Below are 24,246 nucleotides of genomic sequence, written 5' to 3'. Positions count from 1 at the left end.
GGGGATGACTGATTTTTTAGTCTATTATCTGCTAAATTCATATGCCAAATTGGTTATAATCTGACAAGTGTCAGTTTATAATTTTAGAAAATTTATAAGGTATTTTGAAATATAACTTTAAAAACATAACTAGTGGTGTCATATAACCATTATAAGGTAAATTCAGATCTTTGAAATCTTAAATAGGCGTGTGTAATTTAAACTATCATTATTCAAATCAGTCAAATCTATTTTAAGATAATGTGGATTGACTATATTTCTCTTTGTACAAAAGAAAAAAGGATGGGTATTCAAATATTTTAGGATAATTTCACAATTGCTTTGATGATGTTAGATAAGCTTGAATGGGAACGATTTTTTACTAAACCATTAGAATATTTTAATTTATAGAACCCTGGATTGATCAACATGTCCATTGTTTATTTTTCTCTGCAACACAGCAATAATGTTATATTCACCCAAAGCAGAGGTAGAGCACATGCATGGATTTCAGCATTTTAAAGGTTTAGCTAAAATTCCATGTCTAAAACATACACCTTTGAAAGAACTTGCATATCTTTGATCTACTAATTTTCTGAGAAATAAAACTAACTGATTAAATGGATTAAATAATTGTTCTAGTGTTCAGTTTTGTCTGTTTGAAGAATTTATCACGAATTATAAAACATTATCATAGCCCTAGGAGTTAAAAGAATAGTAGAGACTTCAGTGATGAGGAGGGTGATTCATATTACCATATGACGGTTTTTATTGATACTTTATGCCAGGTAATTGACCTAATAACTCATATTGAAACCACTGATTCCAATACACCAAATTATATACCTGAGGGATGAAGTTACAGGATATACTGTCTTTCATTGGTCATATAGCAGTGATAGGACCTAGTTTAAACAATGAAGAGAGCTCAGTGGTTTGTTTTCATTTGAATATTTCTTTAAGGGGTGGGGATGTAGTAATCTGTTTTCTCATTGCTATCCAGCATTATTTCTAAATTAGTGTGTAAGCAGATCTCTTTCAACTTCACATGAAAGGATCAAGAGCACTTTAGTGCAGTAGTTTACAGAGATGAGTATTTTGCATGCCAGCCTTATTGTTTTGAGGTACTAGTCTGGTTTTGCAGCTTTTAGACCGAAGTCTGTAACAATGGGACAGAGTGAGTTTTCAGACCGTGAGGTACTAGGTAAACAGCACCACTTTATAATAACTGTTCCACGGCAGGAGTAACTATGCATGGTTACTTGATGATAGCTGGAGTCTCCCAGGCAGTCTGCAAAGTTTCTTCTTCCTATTCTCACTGATACCTCATGCCATTTAACACTGTGGTGTAGTTAATGAACTGTACACTAAGGCTACGTCTAGACTGGCATGATTTTCCGCAAATGCTTTTAGTGGAAACGTTTTCCGTTAAAAGCATTTGCAGAAAAGAGCGTCTAGATTGGCATGTGGTTTTGCGCAAGAAAGCCCCGATCGCCATTTTCGTGATCGGGGCTTTTTTGCGCAAAACAATACCGCGTTGTCTACACTGGCCCTCTTGCGCAAAAGCATTTGTGCAAGAGGGCTTTTGCCCGAACGGGAGCAGCATAGCATTTCCTCAAGAAGCACTGATTTCAGACAGTAGGAAGTTAGTGTTCTTGTGGAAATTCAAGCGGCCAGTGTAGACAGCTGGCAAGTTTTTCCGCAAAAGCTGCTTTTGCGGAAAAACTTGCCAGTCTAGACGCAGCCTAACAGTATGTGCACATATACATATGTGTGTACCTTCCACTACACTGTCTTACTTTAGCAGACAGCCTTGCATTTACACTTACTCTTATTAACATAAATACATCGACCTAATAAAATGTATTGAATTTTTGTAACATATTCATTGGTGTGAAATTTTGGATGAAAATCAGTAAAAACAGAATAATAGTTTTTTGTGAAATCCAGGACTTTTCTGGTAAAAATCAATAAAAACTGATAATAGCTTTTGAAAACATGTTTTTTGTTTGTTTTGGGGTTTTTTGTTGTTGTTGTTGTTGTTGTTGGTAAAAATCCATAAAAACTGAAAAGCAAAGGCTTTATGTATGAGGCACACTAGAGCCTACCATTGAGGCAGAAATTTAAAAAATGGGAAAGAATAGTACAGAAACTACAAATGTTTTGAACTGATTTTTTTCTGTTTCTGTCCTACCACCAAAATACAAAACTACAACCAAAACATTGACATAGGTCAGTAAAATATGGTTTTCATACACTCTGCTACTGTTCTGTGAATTTTCAAACCTTGTTTTAGTGCTATTTTAGGCTTATGAATCCTGAAACTCAGTTGACTCTTAACTCATTTCTTGATCAGAAGTCAGTGCATATTGAGAAACAAGCTGCTATAGTTCTGTATGTCTCCAGTCAGGAAAAAATTTTTTTGTGTCAGTCACTGCCCATTTACTATGAAAAAGTCTCCCTCATGCCTCCCAAACAGTCTGTCTCATTCTTCCCACCTCCCATAACTCAGTAAAGCATGTGACTGAAGAAACAATTAATCTTTTTTTTCTTCCCCTATACAAGGGATGTATGTTAGCTCAAGTAATTCTAGGGGACTTGTGATTCATCCACTGAAACAATAACATTCTATACTGACACAGTTGATTCACTTGCAGCATGTGTGCATTGTCATCATTATTGTTGATTCAATAGGTTCCAACAGCCAGTGTGACAATTGAAGGAGCTTCTGCCCTCAATCGAGTCCGTTGGGCCCAGGGTGGAAAAGAGGTAGCAGTTGGAGACTCAGAAGGTCGCATCTGGATTTATGATGTTGGAGAGGTACTTGTGGTGTTTTTTTATTTTTATTTATTTAATGCTTGTTTTAGTTTTCAAAATTTGTCACTCCACTAAACGTTACAAAACGTCATACATTTATGTGCATGAAAAGTATGTTTCCCATTGATGATCCAGGTGGATTTGAATGGTTTCCTTATTTGATTTGGAATTCTACACAACGTTGAAATGCACCTTTAAAAACAGCTAAGTGTAGCTGTTTGATGCCAGAGATAAAGATAAAATATTGTTCAAAAGTCTTGTGATTTATTCTCACTATATGTTTTAATATCAAAAAGTGTTTCATTTTTGGCTACATTTACTAGGGATAAAAGACTATAAAACATTACAGTATGAAATGTTACAGAAGATATATAATGTTCTAAACACTCTCCTGTAGGATTCACCCTTGCACTAACTCAGATTTTGAGACTCATTCCACTTTGTCTACAGATACAGATTTGACTCATCATGACCTGTAAAGCACCAGTCAGGATCCCTGATACAATTGCCTAAATAGTTAACAATGGCTCCAACAACAGAAAACTGAGAGGTGGTGGTTTGGAGGGTTAGCAGATGTGCATGCAGTGTGAAATAGCAGGATAAATATTCCATGTTTTAAGGCTGTTTTCAATTTCCCCCACTACATACTACAAAAACTAAGCTGAAATATGCCGTGCATGGATGGAGCCTGCCTCTTTGTTGATGAATGCAGTATGAAATGTTCAGCCTGCATTGCAATTCTTTGGAATAGTCAAGGATGACTCGCTGAGCAATCAGCCTTTATGTAGAGAATTTGTTTTTTGTCATTATCTGTGATAGGATACGGGAGTGTGCATCTCTACACAGTAGGGAAACATTACAGAATACATTGAGTATTATCTGTAACTCACATAAAGCGATTTTATGGCCCAGAGCAAAATTGCTTGAGCATGACTCATATTTTTGGATTGCATATGCTTTTGCAGGAGGTGCCTTTCCTCACAAATGGCTGCTGAAACTTCTTGCTATATAATTTCTAAATTGTCTAAAGTTATTACACTCAAATTTCCACGGCAGTGCTGGCAGGGCAGGCTGTTTTATTTATTTATTACTTTTGTATTATTTCTCTGAGGTGAATTCCCCCCTCCACCCCCTCCAAGACTATTTTTGCAGTATTTGCAGTGACAATGCAGTCTGGTCTTGTCTATTGTCTAGAGTCTAGACAATGTCTCTTTGACATATCGTACCCCAAACCATTCATAAGGTTGTTCCTCTCTGCAAGATTAATCATGAGAAAGTGGACTTTATCCAGAGGGAGAAATATTTACCTTTCTTTGGTCTTTTTTCTGCATAACCAGAAAAAATCCCACCTGCAAAATACATCACAGGGGTACATTCCTCATGAAGGGGAAAAAAAGGCAGAGAATAATCAGTGTTCAGCTATGTGAGTCCAGATCAGTGTTGTATAATGTACACCAGTGATACACAGATCTCTGTGGATCAGGAGCCAAATTAGCAATCAGCATTCCCCAAAAGAAGCCAGAGTAGTGTGAATTCATTGTTTCATTTATTATAGTACTATTCATATTTACACAGTATGATGGGAAATGTTGAGTGTTTATATATATATATAAACTAAATATTTCCCATCATTATATATATATATATAATCTGTCTCATAGCAAATAAGTTAATAACTTATTGCAAGTTGATAATGTAATTGGTTAATTACTTAGCAAAAGCATCCTGATTGGTTGATGATAGACTGGTTAATAATTAAATCAGTGTTTTAATACCATGTGCTGCAAAGAGCCACAGGAGACAGGTTAAAGAGTCACTTGCAGCTGGTTAGACCCAGTCTGAGTATTACTAATGGAGACTTAGGTGCTGACCTTGCAGTCTGCTCTCCTTGAGATGATCCCAGTGCCCATACAGAACCCCAATAATTTTGGCAGGATTCTGCTCTGGTGTCAGTTTCCTTTCATCGGCAGGAACGGGGCACAAGAGCACATGGACCACTTCACCCTTATGTTTCTAACAAGGGAGCTAACAAGATATTTTGTTGCCCTGCTTTTTTCATGGTAAAACTCTTCATTTTGACCACGTTTGTCTCTGTAATAATTCCAAGAGCTTTAGAAGTTAGGGGGAGGTCCAGGTTGAACATTAGGAAAAACTATTTCACTAGTAGGGTGGTGAAGCACTGGAATGTGTTAGCTAGGGAGGCGGTGGAATCTCCATCCATAGAGGTTTTTAAATCTCGGCTTGACAAAGCCTTGGCTGGGTTGATTTAATTAGGATTGGTTCTGCTTTGGGCAGGGGGCTGTACTTGATGACCTCCTGAGGTCTCTTCCAGCTCTATGATTCTATGATTCTAAGTCCTTTCTGATGCAGTAATATTAATACTAATTCCTGTTCAGCCATTTCCATCAGTAGATCACAAAGTGTTTTATAAAGGAAGTCAATATGATGATCCCCATTTTACAGATGGGGAAATGGAGGAATAGCAAGGATTCCCCTCCCTCCCCAACCTCCACCCATACAGTTACTGCTTCATTGATGCCCATTTCTGCTTTTAAAAAATTATATAAAGGGTTAGTGATACCCTGCCGGGCAGTGTCTGTCACTACAGCTGGCCTAGGTCAGATGCAGACACGCAACAGTCAGAGTGCCAGTTGAAATCACAAACAGGGATTCATACTGGTGGCCCTGTGGGCAGAAGTTGAAGATAGTGAATAACAGCAGCTTAGTTTATTACATCCCCATGTCAGTTTATAAAAATAATTCAGATGTAGGTACAGTATAGTTCAGAGGTGGGCAATAATTTCTGATGGGGGCACTCCAAAATTTTGGTAAGTGGTCAACGGCTGCATTTTTCCATTATATTAATGGAGGAGGTGCTGGGTCTGGGATGGAGGTTGGGTGCAGTAAGGTATTAGGGTGCTATAATATACCAGGTAGGTCTGAGGCACTGCTGAGAGTGTCAAATCAGGGTGAATTGCTCAAAACTAAGGCTGATTACAGCCCCAGGCTGGGGTCCTTCCCTATAAGTCACCAAACCAGTCACACAGAGCTCTCCAGCTGCCACTTTGGCCAGCAAGAAGCCTCACAAGCAAAACCCCTTAGACACCCCAGCATTCCCTGTGCCACCAGCAGCACCTGTCCTTACACAGGTGAGAGGTTATAAAACCAATCTCACCAACTCGGAACAGGTTCTCCCAGTCCCAAAGGACCAACTACAGTCCCAGGTCAATTCATATCTCAGATCTTACCCAAAGAGCATGCTTTGCCAATCCATTAGAATCTAAAATCTAAAGGTTTATTAATAAAAGAAAGACAAGGTTGAGATTGTGAAGGAGAATACGTTACATGCACCAATCACCAAGTTCATGATGCAGGCTCTTAGCAGAGATGTAACAAACTGCCAGTTTAAAAGTCTCTGGTGAACACCTTATGGTAGGATGAATTGATAAATCATTCTGGGCCTTCTGTCCTTATCAGTGGTGCCTCTGGAATGGAGGGCAGGAGTGAAGAGCATGAGACTTTTATATTTCTGCCTAGGTGGAGGGAAAACCCATTCCTCTTTTGGGTGCTGGTTCCTCCCAAAATGGGCTGATCACATGACCCACAAACCAGTTTCTATCCCTGTTAGGCAAGAAGTCATAGAATCTCAGGTGTGTCCTTCTCAGGCAAGGGGCCATTGTTTGCTCCTTGGGTGTCAATTGGCAACATTTAGAGCCATTGTACATGCAGTAGTGAGCAACCTCCCCTCCTAGCAGAAAACATTTAAAATATAAATACAAAGCTTGTATTTATAACTTTCTACACACAGATTGTACAAATACATGAGTAGCCTAGACAGAGTCAGCATAGCATAAGCTTTCATTTGACCTCTCACATGGCCCACTTTGCACTGAATTTGGGGCAAACACACACCAGCGGCAGGGCCGGACAGAGGCATTGGTGAGCCAGGCAGCTGCCCAGGGCGCCAACCGATGGGGGGTGACTGATGGCAGCTGTAAGGGGCGCATGGCATCCCTTACAGCTGCCATCAGGTGCCGCGCGCCCTGCTCCAGCAGCGCCGGCCTGCCCGCATCCCCGCGGCACCGGCCAGCAACGCCCTTCCCCCCACAGCCGTGGGGCCCTACGCAGCCCAGCGCATGCGCCAGCAGCAACAACCGGGCCAGACTGGGCCATGCTTGCACTGTGCGCCCTAGGGGCAGGCTCCGGGCTGCGCGCCAGCGACTGTAACCGGGCCCCACATGCACCGTGCGCCCTGGGGGTGGGCCTGTGCCCCCTAGGGGGCAGGCCCACTCCCCACGGGTGGGCCCGCACATGCGTTGTGCACCGGGGGTGGCGCCGCGTGCCCGTGGCACCAGAATACCTTGGGCTGGCCCTGACCAGCGGGTAAAATTATCTGCCTGCTCCCATTAAAACACAATAATGTGACAGGTACAGAAGGGGGCGTGGGGTCTGGGAGGGAGTTTGGGTGAAGGAGGTGGTTGTGATCTAGGGCCCTGGACTAGGGTGCAGGGGTTTGGGTTGTAACCTAGGGCGTGAGGGGGTTGTGACCTGGGGCAGGGAATTGGGGGTGCAGGAGGGATAGCGGTTTGTGTTGTAACCTAGGGCAAGAGGAGGTTGTGACCTGGGGCAGAGGACTGGGGTGCAGGAGGGATACAAGGGTTTGGGATGTGACCTAGGGCAGGTGGGGGTTGTGACCTGGGGCAAGGCATTGGGGTGCAGGATCTTGGAGGGGTATGGGTTCAGGAGAGGGACATAGGGGTTTGGCTTATGTGGGGTAGCGGTAAGAGTGGGGGGCAGAGGGTTGGGAAGAGGAGGAGGCTTACCTGGGTAACTCATGGCCAGCAGCCCAACAGGCTGCCCAGGCAGTGTCCCTGCCCCAGCACAAGCTGCAGGGGCCATGTGCACTGGTGAATAAGGGGGGAAGTGGGGCTTTGTGTGTTGCTTGTTCTTCAAACAGGCAGCTCCCATTGGCCAATTTCTGGCCAATGGGATTGTGCTGGGGGTGGCAGCAGCACATGAAGCATCTCTCTCCTTCCTCTGAGCTCACAGCTGAGGAAGAGGAATGGCTTTGGCAGCTGCTTTTCTGAGCAATGTGGGGAGCACGTGGCAAGCAGGGAGTCTGCCTGAGGCTCCCTGCTGCATCCACGGGCTGGATCCAGCCCCTGGGCCATATTTTGCCAAGCCCTGAGTTAGGGCCTGATCTAACTACTGTTGAAGCCAGAAATATAATTGGTCCTTAATAAAGGCCTGGTTCAGGAAAATATGTATGCAACCTTGTCAGCTGTATGAACAGTAGCAAACTGTGGACACTGACTTCCTGGCAGGTTGCCTTATCAAAGGTAAAATGAAGCCTGCCCCAAAAAAAAGAAAAACAGGAGGGAAAACATAATGATTGTGGGAGCTCACCGCCTTGCCATTCCAGTCCTGTACCTCCTTCCCTTTCCTTCGAACCCATCTGTCGCACTGCCACACAGAGCATAGGAGTTCCTGTAACTTCAAGGCTGAAAAAACATGCCCCTGGTGACACCCTCAAAGCTGTCAGTCTTACCAGAGCCAAATAATTCTGTGCATATTGGACTATCTAATTCCAATCTAAACGTCTCATGCCCTCTTGCTGCCCAGATCGATTGTCTAATGACTCTCGAGATTTACTCCTCTCTGAAGTATTTGAGTGTCTCTGTGAGGGATCAGTCCTGTACCTCTGTAGTCAGTGGGAGCTTTACAATTGTTTGAATGGGAACAGGCCCTTAACCAGGAGCATTGTCTCCATTACAGGAGTGCTCGTGTGCAGCTTTCCTCTTTTCTTCAGCCTATGGGGAGGGACACATGGGACCTCCTATCTTGTGCATGGGCCTCTTGGGATCTGCCCTCCCTGTCCATCTTTTAAAATTGTAGGTCCTGGCTGTTGCCACATGGCTTTTCCCTTCTTTTCAGTGGCTGACTTCTGAAACTGAGCTGTCAACAGAGATCATGGGCCCTTTTAACTAACTGATAAGACATCATAATCAGCATTAACTAATGCCAGAGAACTGTGCTCTGAAGCAAAAAGAGTCTCTAGGACAGTGTTTCTTAAACTTTTCAAGATGGAGGAACACCAAACAAGATTTTTTTTTATGAGGAACACCAAGGACTTTTTGTTGGGGAGGGGAGAGAAAGAGGAGGGGCCCGGGAAAAGTTATTGAGGAAAAAAAAGAAAAATGGAGTCCGGGGGAGAGTTATTGAGGGAGGAAAAAAAGTCACCTGTCCCTTTAAGGGTGGCCATTTTGAACTCTGTTGTTCTCCACAACACATCTCCGATTGCCTCGCAGCACACTGGTGTGCCATGGAACACAGTTTAAGAAACACTGCTCTAGGATTACATAACTCAGGAGGCTGCTTTGCAAAGATCCTACATATATTTAGCAAAAATAGTCGTTTACCATATTTTTCATATTTGTCCAGTTTTTAATACCTGCCCCATTGTAGTCCAGGAACTATATTGGATCACCCATAATGTTGGTAAATGGTGGTTTCTTAGGCCCACAATCCTAGAAAGATGTTAATAAATTGGAGAACATTCAGAGAAGAGCTATGAGAATGATTTAAGATTTAGAAAACCTACCTTCTTAGTGATAGATTCAAGGAATTTAATCTTTTTGACTCACAAAGGGAAGGTTATGGGATGACTTGATTAGTCACAGGTGGAAGAAATGTTTAATAAATGGACTTTTCAGTCTAGTGTCAAAAGGAATAACCTGATCCAATGGCTGGAAGTTGAAGCTAGACAAATTCTGGCTGGAAATAAAGTGTCCATTTTTAACAGTGAAAGTGGTTTTACCAGTTGTGGTAGATTCACTATCACTGAATATTTTTAAATCAAGATTAGATGTTTTTTTTAAAGCTACACTCAAATAATTATTTTAGGGGAGTTGTATTGCTTGTGGTACACAGGAGGTCAGACTCACAACATGATCACTGTGCTCCCTTTTTGCCTGGGAATCTTTGAATTTAAAAAAGAAGTGAACATATGCTGAGTGGAGCAACACTGTCAAAAAGAACTGTGATGTTTAAAATCATGTTTCTTAAAATATTAAAATCAGTCTTGTCTTACAGAAATGAACTGGGGCAAAAAAAATTTGTGTGTCAAATTTGGGGCAAAGCAAAAAAGCTATTTTGATATCAAATCACTGAGAAAAATGAAAGTGATGAGTTCTTACCTTGTGTGACCGCGCCGTCGCTTGATTCTGGTCCGCTGTGTCTTTGGGTGCAATCACCCCGCTCAACCAAGTCTGGGGGATCCGTGAACCCAGGGGTTGTCTGCCCCTCTGCGTGGGGGCTCTTCACCGGGGTCTCGACTGGAGACTCCCTCTCTCCGGTGCTGGAGTGACTCTAGGCTCCCTACGGTGGCGGGAGGAGAGGGGGACCCGGGCCCACCCTCTCCTCCAGGTCCCAGCCCGGGGCCTTAAGCACAAGGGTCTACTTGCTCTCTGTGCGATAGACGTGGGATACACTCCCGAAACACGTCTACCCACGGGCGCCAAAAGGGCCCCGCCCCGGGCTGCTTCCTCCCCCCCCCCCATGTATCCCACCATCCTTCCCGTGGGGCCCCCGGAGCTTACTGTGATGTAGTCACCCAACGGAGGAGGCGTCTGCTCTCCGCAGCAGGTTCCGGGGCCGTCAATAGCCCGCGTCTGTGGGTGTCCTCGGTCTCTGGGGATTCGTGTCAGGTCACTGGATTCCCTGGGGGACAGCGTTACCCTGCCCCTGGCCCCAAGCCTCTCTGGAGCCGGCCTCAGGAAGTGCCCCCCTCCATGCTGCCGGCGGGCCCATTTTAAATGGCCCGCAGGAGATGACGTGCTCCCAGCACACCGCCCCTCCTGCGTCGGTGCTTGCTCCCCCGCCCCGTTCGGCCCATCAGTCCCAGTGTTCACCCTTGGCGGACGCATGCCGGGAGCCGGGTTAGCCGCAGTGTGGTTTCTCAGCCGCGGGGGAAGTCCCTGCGGCCGATGCCCGCTGCGCGCCAGCTCCCGATAGCCGGGTGTTGCGGCCGGGGTCGCTGCCTTCCCCAGCCCCCCTCCGTGCTCCTCCATGCTCCGCCTTCGGCCCATCACACCTTGTTAATTCTATCACTGTGTGTATTCTAGAGGGCAGTAGAATTTGCATCAGTGATTTCTAAGTAAAATATGTGGTATAAAGAGAGAGTCTTATATGACCTACCTGCAAACACTAGATCCAGGCTCATGCCTGCATTTTTTGGGCTATATCTATACTGTGGGGTTTTTTTGGGAGTATCCCAGAAAAACTCTGCTGCATCCAGTGAATGTATCTGCTCTTCTGCATTTTTTTTTTTTTTTTTTTTTTTTTTTTGCAGAAGAGCAGATGTGCTCTTTTGGAAGCCCTATCTTCCTCCTCCATGAGGAAGAAGGGCTCTTCCGAAAAAGAGTTTTTTTCTGAAATTTGGCCCAATGTAGATGTTCGGAAAAGCATCTTCTGAAAAAGCTATTGGAAAAAGGTACGCAAATACCAAAGCACATTTTGCGTACCTTTTTCCAATAAAGCCCCGTAGTGTAGACATAGCCTTGCTCAGTCAGAATTCCCTTTAAGATCCTGGATGTTCTTTCTGAGTAAGGACTTTAGGATAAGGCCTTTTTGTTTTGACAGATCATCCATCCATAGTCTTTATGACATCACAAGTGACAGAAACATGAGTGATGAGACACAGATATTGAGTTAAAAATAATGCTGATATTTTCAGTTAAACCAGATAATGTTGTCTTTTACAGGATGTACTTTTAGTTGTTTGATTTCAGCATCGTGTCTGAAAATAACCGAACACATTTATTTTCACAGTGAGGGGTCTATTTTCTCCTCCATGGTTGTGTTTTACGCCCATTAGCATTAATGGGAGTCATGCACATGCTTCCAAAGGAGAAGAGACTTAGATAATCCGTATATATATGCACATGGATAGTGGTTTGAGAGAGCTACTTGTAGATCAGTAGCTGAGGGCTTAAAATGTTTTAAAAAAAACCAGATTGTTTCAATGTGGCAGGATCTTAAATATGTTTAATTTAGTCCAAGGCTACAACCAGTCATTGTAAATTAGTGTTCGTTTATGTTAGATCAGAATATATTCACTTTCACAGGACTCATAATTGTGATATATATATTTTAAAAGACTCTATGTAAAATATACCATCAATCAAGTTAGCTTCTGTAGTCTTATGGCTTCTTTACTCCGTAGCCAGGACTCTATATGATAACAATTGATTTTAGAACATGGACCATTGATTGTAGATTTATTCACATGCCCTGGTGACTGATAGTTAGACTTAACTGCCTGTCTCTTTTGTAGCTATATTTTATAGAAAACTTGCTTCCATTCTGCATGCTCCAGTGAGGTTAAACAGCCGCCACTGTCAGAAATATTCTCTATCAACCATCTTCAAGGCTTATCTGAGAATGTTGTTTGTAGGTCCAGTTGTGAAAGCAGCAATTTCTCTTCCACCTTCCATTATTTCTCCCCCCACCTCCATTAATCCTTTCAGGGGAAGTTTTTGTTTGTCTGAATAAACAAAATAGAACTTTCAAATCAATCTTTTATTAGTAATAGTAATAAAAGATAGAACTTGTCTGGGGTGGGGAAGTAAAAGTGTTTTTATCACAAGGAGAGAAATTATGATCTTGAAGAGTGAAGTTGTAATCTATGTGCAGATTTTTTCCATCCAGGTGCAGAATAATTTTTATGTGCACTGAGAATGTGCACCAACAGAAGAAAAAAATTAGCTGTGGGTGCTCTGCTAATGAGCTGGGCAGCGTTTGAATTTCTTGTGAGTAGCCACACCAGTGCACAGCTTACAGGAAACACTGCATGTGACTTGTTTCATTTGACCTGATGGAAATATCAAGTGGTCGCATTTGTTTGGCAGTGTTAGTAGACAGGGTTGGTGTTAGGGTCAGTAGCAATCAGGGTTCCAACTGGATTAAAATAAGGCATGAGATTGCCCAGGCTCCACCCACAAAATGAGCCCACTCTCTGGCGATGCCAAAAAAAGCAATCACTCACAATAAACAGTGCAGATCTTCATAAAAAGATAGCCTCAGTCTTTTCTTGCATGCTTTGATAAGCAGTGAAATGATTAACAATGGTGATATTTAAATCCTTTATGTAAGCCGGGGAATGGTCCCGCTATTGTGGGGAACATCCCAAGCCCCTTGACCCCAATCCCCATGCTTACCTGGTTCCCCAAGGCTGCCGGCACAAAATGGCTGCCAGCCAAAAGACCTAGGGGAAGCAATGCTCAACCGCTTCTCTGTTCCTATCCCTGCAATCACTCTTAAAGGAGACATGCTGTTTTGTTTTAGTGATACTTTATTTTAATTTTTTTTGGTCTCCCCCGCCCTTTTTTTCCCTCATTCAACAGAATTTTTTCCCTTTTTGGGGTGTGTGTGTGTGTGTTTGGTATTTTTGTTTCACCCACCTGGCAACCCTAAGTGGTTTATATATGGTTCACATTCTGAAATGCAGATTTGCCACTTTAAGGACCAGAGATTTTATCATTTTTAAATGAAGCAAAGCTTAGATTCTGGAGGTCAAGAAGGCAGCTACCAAAGGGGGAAAAGGACCAGCTCAGCCAGCCACTACAGATCAGTTCAGTTCAGTCCAGTCCCTGATTGCGGAGATGTTAATGCAGCCCAGAGAAAAAGGTAACTCCACTGAGTGCTTCATGTGCAGGCTGAAAAGCATGGAAAAAATAAAAAAGAACAAAAAGTTCAGGAAAGAGGTGGAAAATGTGAGGTGAATATCATCTCTTCAACACCTGGAGCATGAAGAGAGAAAGTAAGAGCAGTTATTGGTCAAATGTCACAGGAAGGTGGGAACAAAACCTAAAGAGGAAGTCCTCTTCCCAAGATGGTGACCTGTATCAGGCTTGTATACAGGAATTTCTATGTGGGGGGTGGATTTTTTGTAAATGTGGACCGCAACATGTGAATGCACTCCCCGTGAACCTCTAAGTAGACGGGAAAATCAGCCCCAGCCTTCCCCCAGCTGGCCAGAGCATGGGGGAGGGAAGGCTTGGGTAACGCATTGCTCCTGCCTCCTTCTGTCTGGCTGGATCATGCTTACTTAGGGAGCCACAGGGGGTTCACAGTCTTTGCACCCTCCCCCATGTACGGGCCTGTGTATAACTGCATTGTGCTCAGACCTCTGGGATGATGCTGCGAGGCATGGCTTGTGGGTGGGGCAGTAGCATGCCAGCAGACTGATGGAGTTGTAAACAGTGGCATAGATAGGAGAGCAGATTTGGGTGGCTCTCAACTTATGATGGACAATGAGCAAAGGTCTGATGTCACAGCCAGTCATTTATATTGCACACTGTTCTATGACTGTGTAGTATATTGTTGCATATTGTATCACATTTGAATGCCGTGAGCAGGATTGTCGGGATGGGTAGGTGAGACCAGGGACTTACGTGTAGGGAGTCTGGGGGCAGAGCTGGTCAATGGAGAGGAACAGGTCACTTAGCTGCACAGGCAGGCATGGGTGAAGCAGAGATAGGCTGGAGGAAGTTGGTTGGCACCTGCTTGTGTCCCAGTTCTTGTTGAAGTTGCAGCTCTGAGTGGAAGAACCATAGGGCTGGCTGGGCTGCAGTTCACTACACTTTGCTGGACACAACATTGTGCAGATAGGCTAGGAGCCACCTACTATTGACCTAGCAGTTCCTGATCCACAACTAGCTTCTGCACTCTCACAAGCTGATATCTGTGTGGATCAGGGTATATGGGCAGTGTTGGCCATTCTGCTCCACTGAAGTCAGGGATACACATTTTTTTTTACCCCAATGGCAGGTGATTCAGACCCTAAATTTTGTTCTATGGATTATGAAGTTAAGAGCAGAGAAGAGGGAACCATTGGGAGGGGCTAGCACTCCACATGTTTACCCTGAGTTCCACAGATTTCACCATGGATCTTGGGTCCTCCATGTAGTCACAACAAGGATTTCCTCTCTGCAGCTAAAATCCTCTCTACCCCCAGGGAATGAGCTATCTGTATGTATGCCTTGTGACACAATTTACAGTGGTTTAAGAAAGGCATTTTTGCTGCAAAACTGACATTGTGTTCCACATTTCCAAAGGCTTTCTGACAAACATCGAAGATGAAACACTGGAATTAAAAATAACTTAGACTGTCTGACAGCAGTTTTAACCTAGATATGACTGCTGGAAAAAGGTCTGAAGAACTATTTTAATTTTTCCCCAGGTTTGCAATGCAATTGGAGACTTAAAAAAAGGGAGGGTGTAGGGGGGCTCATAGAGAAGAAAAGACAGAATACAGCAAATGCTTATTTTTTTCACATGGCTTACGCTTATGCAGTGATCATTTGCTTTATATGAAAAAGTGAGCAGTATCCCATGACTACTTATTCATATTTTGAATGGAAATAGTTGCACCAATGACTGATATATCTAGTCTTCACAAAGGTATTTTTGAAGTAGCTTAAGAACTCCCTAATGAAAAAAATGCACTGGTTTGAAACCAGTCAATTTAATTACTGTGTTTTATGAAAGCCATTACCCTTTGCTGATTACTAGAGTGATAAAATCTTTAAGCTTTGGTAACCCCCCATAGGGGGTGAGCTGATCTAAGTAGCGCAAAGTCCAGTCATTATCACCCTAAATACTTGTGTTTCTCATTACAATATTCATTACCGTAGGTTACTTTGGATGCTTTGAGGTCCTCTTGTAACCATTGGTGTGTTTCCCCAGTGGAAAAAAAACGTTGTATTAAGTTAATACCTAATATTTAAATCTGTTTTCCAGATTCATATAGGTCTTTTCCATATACATTCACAAATACTAGTGTGTGGGTATACATAGGAGTAATGTCCATGTCTTAAATAGCAGATGAATGTGATTTATTTATCTTTAATCATCTGAGAGCCTCATATTCATGTATAGGTTTTGTTCTCATGACACCTTTCTGCACTAGTGAAGTATTATGCTCATTTTACAAATGGGCAACTGAGGCACAAGGACACCCAGGAAGTGTACAGCTAGCCTGGGAACTGAACCTTGGTACCAGGCCCATGCCCTGTCCACTAGACCATCTTTCCCTGCCTTTTCTTTCGTACTACCTTGCCTGTACTCTGCCCTGTTTACTCATGTAAACTCACACTCCTTCTAGTGCCTAACCTTTGAGCAGCTTCAAACAGCTGCCTTTGTTTTCATGGTGATCTGCTAAAGCCTTTTTTAAAAACTCAGAATTGTGTTCATATCAGCATAGGTGCTGGGGGTGCTCCTGCAACCCCTGCTCCAAGTGATTGCCATTATATACACGGTTTACAGTTTAGCTAAATGAGTCTCAGCACCCCGCTTGTAAAAATTGTTCCAGACCAGCACCTGTATGTGTCATTTTTTTGTTTTTGTTTTAAATCTGTATACATGGAGGTTTCTAACAATATTTTGTTTCTTTACCATATCAGTAGGAGGAATGTTCATTCTTACCTTCTGTGGCTTTGCTGAAGGTCTCCTTGGGAGTCTCAGGCAGAGTTCCCTGTAAGCTGAGCAGTTGGGCAGCCACCCAGGAGAGATTCAAATGTCACCTCGATGATTGGCAAAGCACCCACAGCCGGCAGAATGTGGTGCACAACCACACATGCCTTGGTGCACATAATAAATTTTATTCTGCACATGAATGGGAAAAATTAGAGGGAACATTGGTCTTAGGGAACGTCTAAGGTGAGCGTTTATGCCTAAATGGCAGGAAGGAAGCCGGACTCTGTAAGAAAGATATCCTTTCTCTCAGATGTTAGGTATTGGAGTAAAAGAGGCATTAACAAAAACAACAAATTCAGGTGTTAAACAGTCTGATTAAAGCCCTTTTGACTATCAAATGCTTAGCTTTCAGTCCCTATTTATACAACTTGTCATTTGTTCTCCAGATATAACATTTTACAAGGGTACCAGAGAGTTTGCCAGGGGGAGACAAGTTTGGACTTCTAATATGAAACAAGAAGAAATCCCCTAGTCTTCTTGCTACCTGATACAGATGCAAATAAAGGCTCAGCCCCAATTTTTTTGTTATAATGCCACATTTAAAACAGCCCCATGTTTCTTATTTTCATCACAAAGGTCCAGAACCTCCCCTGTGGAGGGGAAGAGAGCGAACATGTGACAAATATTAATCATGTAGCTTCCTGCACTGCTAGAAAGTATTCAGATGCTGTGGGAGAAGAGAACATAGACGGGGGAGGGGGGGATGGTATTCTGTCTGTAAAATCAGCCAGAGGAAGAGAAAAGTCACAGATACTGTCCCACCTCACCCAGCCTGGAGGTGCGGGGCAAAGGAAAAGATTTGCCCCCTTGCAGAAAAGGCTAGCTACAAACCTGGCACATCCTTTTCTCTGGAAGCTCTGTGTATTTGCATTTGCTTGGGCCCCACTGGGGCGCCCCAGCTGTCGCTGCCCTGAAGTCCTGTGGGAAGCTCTGTGAAAAAATAATATAGTCCCTGGCTTTCCTGCATAGAGGAGATATAATGGCTGCCTCACCCAGTCTCCAGTCCTGCAGCACTGACACGGGGCGGGTAGCATTAAATGTAGCTTAGCAGCTGAATGATGACAGTGAAAACATTCACCTTCAAATGATCAGTTAGTGTACAGGAATAATAAAAAATTCACAGGACAATTTCCCCCCTCCCATACATTGTAAAAACCACTGTGGATGGGTATGCATCACCCCTATTTTAAATTTTAAGTTTTAACCTAATATAGAGTTGTTCCACTGGGCAAACCCACCGATGCTCAGGCAAAAACTAGTAAATGTGCATAGCTCATCTGTAGTGCAGAGTATGAATGGAAAAATACTTCATGCTGAATTGTCTTAAATGTATGTTAGTCTGTGTGCAGTGCATTCATGCACTCTCATTGTGGAAATAATTGCTTCATAGAGATAAACCTGATAGAAGAGTTAGTTTATATAATTAATCTTCTGTGGTTTCAACCTGTCATTCAACAGCAATGTGAGTTGTGAGGGAGTCCTTAATTATGGTGTTAATTACTTACTTAATTAATTAGTTATGGTTTGCAAAATTATGTTACATTTAATAGTACAAAGCTATTGAATTCATGACTTAGGGGGAAAAAAGCCACTTAGATTACAAATCACAGCTGAGGATGCAGAGATATTCAGGGCCTTAATATACAAGATTGCACATCTAAAGCTTAATTTTGCTCTCTGGTAGGTTGTGTCAAGCTGTCTAGAATGGCTCACAACCATAAGTCCCATCCTTGGGGCAGACTGTCAAGAAGCAGAGCAAAAGCTTTAAGCAGTCTAGATGCTCTGTGATTAGATTTCATCAACCCAGTAGGAAGTGTGAATTCTTAACGCACTAGAACAGTCTTATCATAAAGTCACAAAGAGTGCCCTTGGGATTCCAGTCTATCTTGCCAGCCAGGCATGCTGGACTTTATGGTTCCTTACACCAAAACTCACAACAGTGAGGTTACTCCCAGTCCCAAAGGACAAGTCACTTATCCCAGATCAACTATAATAGGCCCAGGAAAGCTTTGTCTTCCCTGCCACTGCCAATGACCTGCTGCTGGATAACTGGACAGCAGTGCCCTCCCCCCCCCGAGACCCTTGCACTTCCTCCTCCACTCTGCATCCACCCCCAAAGGTCCCCAGTGCTCACCAAGTCCCTCCTTGTTGGGACAGGAGAGTGAGGAGTGACAAGGAGATCCAGTGGCTGGCAGACTGAGGAGCCTAGGCCAGGGGAAGCTTGGCCAGGTGCTGCATGGGGAAAGTGGAACCTTCAGGCGTGGGCATAGCTGACCCTCAGGGGTCTAGTAGCTCAGCCCAGTGCTCAAGAAGGCTACTGGCTCAGTCCAGCACTGGGGCCAGCTCAGCACCTGGGGGGACAAGAGGCTAGGTCTGATGGTGGCTTGGAGGACCAGTAGGGGTGGCTGAGTTCAATGTGTCTCTTCTGGTTGGGGGGAGCCCTTCAGGACTTTTACTTTTATTGTGGGAGGGGGAGGGGAGTGTGGGGCTCCAATGTATGGGAGGTGAGACCTTGGGCAGAAGTGGCAGGGACTGCTGGGTTAGCCTCCCCAAAGTGGGGTTCACGTGTCGCCATGGCCAATTGTACTCAGATCTCAAAGCAAAGACAATACTTGTAGCCAATCCTGTAACAAACGCACTAAAGGTTTATTAACGAGGAAAAAGAAATGAGGATTATTGATAAGCTTAATGCAGTTAAATGTACACACACAAATGAGGCACCATCTTGAATTCTAAAGGTAATAGAAGCTTCTGTAATAAGCAAGTTTTTATGCCCTTCAGGTTAGCTCTCGTTTGTGTTAAGGAATCTTTGTGTCTCAGAGTCCAGAGAGCAGAGAATCCCAATTTCTTCTTAACAGGCATTTTTATACCCTTCTTCCAAGATTCAAGCTGAGATGGGACATGGGTTTGTGCACCTATCCTCTTCAGGGTGTGTGTGAGGGAAGCAATCAACAAAGTATTTTGTCCACTGCAGCTTGTCTGATGTTGATAGACCTTCTGTTGGGGAGGAGATAACATCTCTTGTGGTAAACTGGCAATTCTTACTTGGCAATGCTTCTCCCTGACCATGAGGAAATTCCAGACTTGGCAAACATCTTTATAGTTACAGGGCAAATTTTCAAACACCACCTTATAGTATGACACAGGCGTTTTAAGCAGGATTAATACAGGTAGCATCCTACACACTAAGGCAGGCTTCTTGCCTGCCCTGGCTCCATTCTAAGAATGTAAATATTGATTAATGTACTAGTCAACTAGCCGATGGAATTTCCATCGACTACTCAACTAGTCGATAGGCACTTCTGCATTCCTCCTTTGAAATGCACAAGAGCCCCACTAGGGACTCTGGTGCATTTCAAAACAGAAGCCCCCTCATGGAGCCCAGAGTCAGTGGGACTTCCTGCTGGCCCTGGGCTCCGTGCAGTGTGCCAGCTTTTAAATGTACAAGAGTCCCCAGTGGGGATTCTTGTGCATTTCAAAGCAGAAGTGTCTGCATGGAGCCTGGGGTCAGCGGGAGACTCAGAGTCCTCCGCTGACCCCAGGCTCCATGTGGTGCTGCTGCTTTGAAATGCCACACAGAGCCAGGGTCAGCTGGGGACTCCCCAGCTGATCCCGGGCTCTGTGCGGCATTTCTGTGGAACCTGTGGTTAGCTGGGGACTTCCCAGCTGACCCCGGGCTCCGCATGCTTTGAAATGCCATGTGGAGCATGGGACTCCCCAGCTGATCCTGGGTTCTGTGGAATGCCATGCGGATCCCGGGGTCAGCTAGGGAGTCCCCAGCTGATCCCGGGCTCTGTGCGGTGCTGCCCCTTTGAAATATCGCCTCAACATTCCGAAGGGGCAGCGCTGCACAGAGCTCAGGATCAGCTATGCGGTGCTACCCTTTGAAACGCCGTCATGGCATTTCAATGTGGCAGCACCGCACGGAGCCTGTACCCTGGGCTCCGTGTGGCACTACTGCTTTGAAGTACCCCTTGAAGTGACTAGTCGACTCGACTATCCAATAAGCATTTGCTTATCGGATGCTTGACTAGTAGACTAGTCTTAAACATCCTTACTCCATACTGCTCCTGGAAGCAGCTGCTATGCCCATCCCCTAGGTGGAGGGGCCAGGTGGCTCATTGTATGGTGCATGCTGCCTGTGCTCACAGGCACCAACTCCTCAGTTCCCATTGGCCAGGATCCAGGGCCAATGGGAGCGGCGGAGCTGGGGGTTGGGGCAGCACATGGAGATTCCCTGATCACCCCTCAGCCTAGGGGCTGTGGGGACATGCCAGTGAGCCAGTGCTTGCAGCTCCTCCCCCCATAGGAGGTGCCAACATTCAGGGCTTCTGGCTTGCAGTGCAGAGACATGCTGCTGACTGGATGAAATGAAGCAGCGGGCTGGATCCTGCCTGTGGGCCTCAGATTCTCTTCCCATCTATAACTCAATGTCAGGCCCCCATCAGGGGAGAGTCTACTGGAAGCTGAGAAATAGTGGAAAAAGCCTCCACAATCCCTGTTCAACAAGGAAACCTCGACTGAGTCATAGATTCATAAGCTACGGTCATCTAGGCTGATCGCTTGTGTAACTCAGGCCGTAGAACTTCCCTATCATAATTCCTGACTCAGATGGAGCAGGTCTTTCAGAAAAAAACATCCAGTCTTGGTTTAAAAATTGCCAGTGGGGGAGAATCCCTTAGAACCTTTTGGTAGGTTGTTCCGGTGGTTAATTACACTGTCTGTTAACATGCCTTGAGGCTGAACATCATGGAAGGTTAATGCTGGCCCATAGTGGGATGGGGCCAGGCCAACCAGTAGCTGCATGATTTCCTTTTCCTGGTTGCCCTGGCCTGAATTTCAAGCTGTTTTCCTCTGATAGAACCCCAGTGGTAAATTCTCTTTCCACTACAGCTGCCCCGTCGGCACAGAATCTCCATCATGGATGCTTCCAAATAATGCCTCCCAGAATCATGAGATTTTGATGTTGGGTTTTATTTGGTTTCTGGTTTTGAGCCCTTTGGATTGTTCAGATTTTTCTCTGCAGCCCCGAGGACAAGAAACATTCTTTTTTAAATGAATGCTGAGCATCAGATGGCTCCAGAATTTGGGGCTTTAAGAAAAAACACAAACTATTCTGAGCCCAGGTCTATACTAGAGCTAGAAGGTCGGCGTAAGATACACGACTCACCTACATAAATAATGTAGCTGGAGTCTACATACCTAAGCTGAGCTTGGTGATGTCTCCACAACAGGAGAGCAACGGTTGCATTTGATCCCGTCAGCTTCCTTTACTCCTCGCAAATTGAGGAGTACCCTTAATGTTTGATTTAGCAGGTCCTTACTAGACCTGCTAAATCAAGCTCCAGAAGATCACTCGCCAGAACGGTAAGTATATATGTGGCCTGAGTCTTACACTAAAATTGCAACAGTTGGCAAAATTGAAAAAAAGGAAATTGAACTGGAACTGAGACGTTTATAGCAGACAGATGAGACGGGGAGAGGGAACAAGGTTTCACTCTGTTTCTAAAGCACTTGATACATTTATAGTAACTGTAGAAATTATAAATAGTAAGTTGGAAACTCTTGCTCCCGAGCACAGCACCACTCTGGAGGCAACATGGGTAGCTTCTGTGAAGCATGGCAGAGCTGTGATGCTGGCCCTCTTACACACATGCTTAGTGACTGGCCATTAAACTTCATTAAAGTAGCCTCACAATAGATAGTTTATGTGTGTCTATTTAGAAGCATGAGGCCTAATAAACACTGAGCCTTCTCCCACTCCCATTGATGACTTCCTAGAGTTCAGGGAAAGCAAGTGCTGTTTCAGAGAAAATCACTAAGAAATGAGTAATGAAACCCCACAGCTGCACATGGGTCACTCTGCAAACACTATCTGCCACCTACCTGTCATGTGGTTCAGTTTTTAGATATGAGAGGAGCCAGTAAAAACACCTCAGATAAACTCTTTTTAACTTTATTGTGCACAGAATAGTAAAGGAAAGCAATGCAAGGTTATCTAGATCTATTTCAATACACGGGATAATTAGCACAGGCAGTATAACAACACCTTCACCTAGGACAATACACAAGCTATTCAGTTGTAAGAATATGAATATACATATACTTATTTCTATGAATCACACACACGCGCGCACACATACACAGTTTCAATGCTGTTACTCTTACAATTATCAGACGGGAGGTCGTAGCCTCTTTCTTTCCTCTCACGCAGAGGCGTCCAAAATGCATTGGGCAGTAGGAACTGGTTCACCTTCTTGTTGCAGTGAGTAAGGTAGTGGGAACACCTTACTCACTCACTCCCAAGTATCAGAGGGGTAGCCGTGTTAGTCTGAATCTGTATAAACAACGAGAAGTCCTGTGGCACCCTAAGGCCTGATTTTAAGAGGAATAAGGGATCTTTCGGAAAAGGCTTTATTTTCCGAAAGATCCCATCTAGACTGGCGCTTTTCTCCGGCAAAGCTCCGATCCGGAAAAAAGCGGCAGCCATGTTTATATTTAAATCCCCCGCTTCATTTGCAATTCCGACTTGTCTCATCTGCATCCCTTTTCCGGAAAAGGGGTGCAGTGTAGACACAGCCTAACAGATTTATTGGAGCATAAGCTTTCGTGGGCAAAGACCCACATCTGACAAAGTGGGTCTTTGCCCACGAAAACTTATGCTCCAATAAATCTGTTAGTCTATTAGGTGCCACAGGACTTCTCGTTGTCAATCCCTCCCACTGATTAGATCTTCTATCCCTATATTTATACTCGACTTGGTCATTCTAGTATCAGAGGGGTAGCTGTGTTAGTCTGAATCTGCAAAAGCGACGAGGAGTCTTTGCCCACGAAAAGCTTATGCTCCTACACTTCAGTTAGTCTATAAGGTGCCACAGGACTCCTCGTCGCTTTTGGTCATTCTAGTAATATCTACCAATCAACTACATTTTGCGTAAGATACCTATTATGTCAATATCTAGGATACATTTTGCTATGCCAAAATATTGCAAAAGCACTTAATTAATAATTTTTTGTCTGTCTCTGGAATTTTTCTCTTATCAAAAATGGGATGTACTACTACCAGGTTGTTCCTGGTCTTCTTGGCCTGGTCTTGCTGTCCTGTACAAGTTATGCAGGATTGGGGAAGCACTCCTGACTCTCCCCCACTCTTTTTGGCCTTGACTGCATGTGTGCATGCGCCAGACTTGAGTCAGGCTTAGGGTTTGCTTTGTTAGCACTGCAGACATTGTTCTGGTCAAGGGAGGGCCGTCCAGGCTCCCCTACACTAGCACATGTCAGAGCTCCCTTTATACATGTGCTTGCCTGGCACAGTAAAGGGGATTACTGGCTGTTGGATGCTGGCAGCAGTTTACATGCCCTTCCTCTGCAAAATTAAACTGAACAATGCACATGCTGGGAGCTCACTGCTTCAGGCACCATGCACCTGCTCCTTTACCCACGTGACTAGACCCACTGACCTCACTGAGACTATTCAGGTCCATTTTGTTTTTCATTGAAAAAGCAAGGAATTATAAATTAAACACAAGATTTTTTTAAATATATGACCCAAGGGAACAGTCCTACCTATAGCCTATCTCCTTGCATCTGTGCAGTCCTTTTCTCCCCAGCTGATGCCAGGCTCTGTGCGGCATTTCCACAGGTTGTCAGTGTGTTCATCATGTCACTTAAAAGTAGGAGAAAAGGTTCCGGTTTAAAGTACCGCTGGGAAGTTAATTTGATACCCTGGCTGTAAGGTCTTTGTAAGTGTGTATGGCAGACTTTGAACCAAAGCTGTTATTATAGTGCAGCTGGTGATGCTGGCTATAGTTAATGTTGCCCAACATGTCCCCGTTTTCAGTAGCTTTATAACTTTAAGTTATTCAGGCTGAAATTTTTCCATGCTTGGCATCTGCTTCAGGCTGACCATTTTTG

General features: G+C 44.2%; 1 protein-coding gene across 2 annotated transcripts in view; it reads left to right on the top strand.

The window, feature by feature from the left end:
- Positions 1-24,246, top strand: part of DYNC1I1 (dynein cytoplasmic 1 intermediate chain 1) — a 281,312-nt gene that overhangs the window by 240,979 nt on the left and 16,087 nt on the right. For both annotated transcript variants that reach the window (XM_006114494.4, XM_006114493.4), the window contains exon 16: positions 2,674-2,799. In XM_006114494.4, coding sequence (XP_006114556.1) covers positions 2,674-2,799 — 126 coding nt within the window. The remainder of the gene's footprint in view (positions 1-2,673; positions 2,800-24,246) is intronic.

Source organism: Pelodiscus sinensis, chromosome 2, assembly GCF_052426305.1.
Source record: "Pelodiscus sinensis isolate ZL-2025 chromosome 2, ASM5242630v1, whole genome shotgun sequence".
Lineage (NCBI taxonomy): Eukaryota > Metazoa > Chordata > Testudines > Trionychidae > Pelodiscus > Pelodiscus sinensis.
This window is presented reverse-complemented; position numbering and strand designations above follow the sequence as displayed.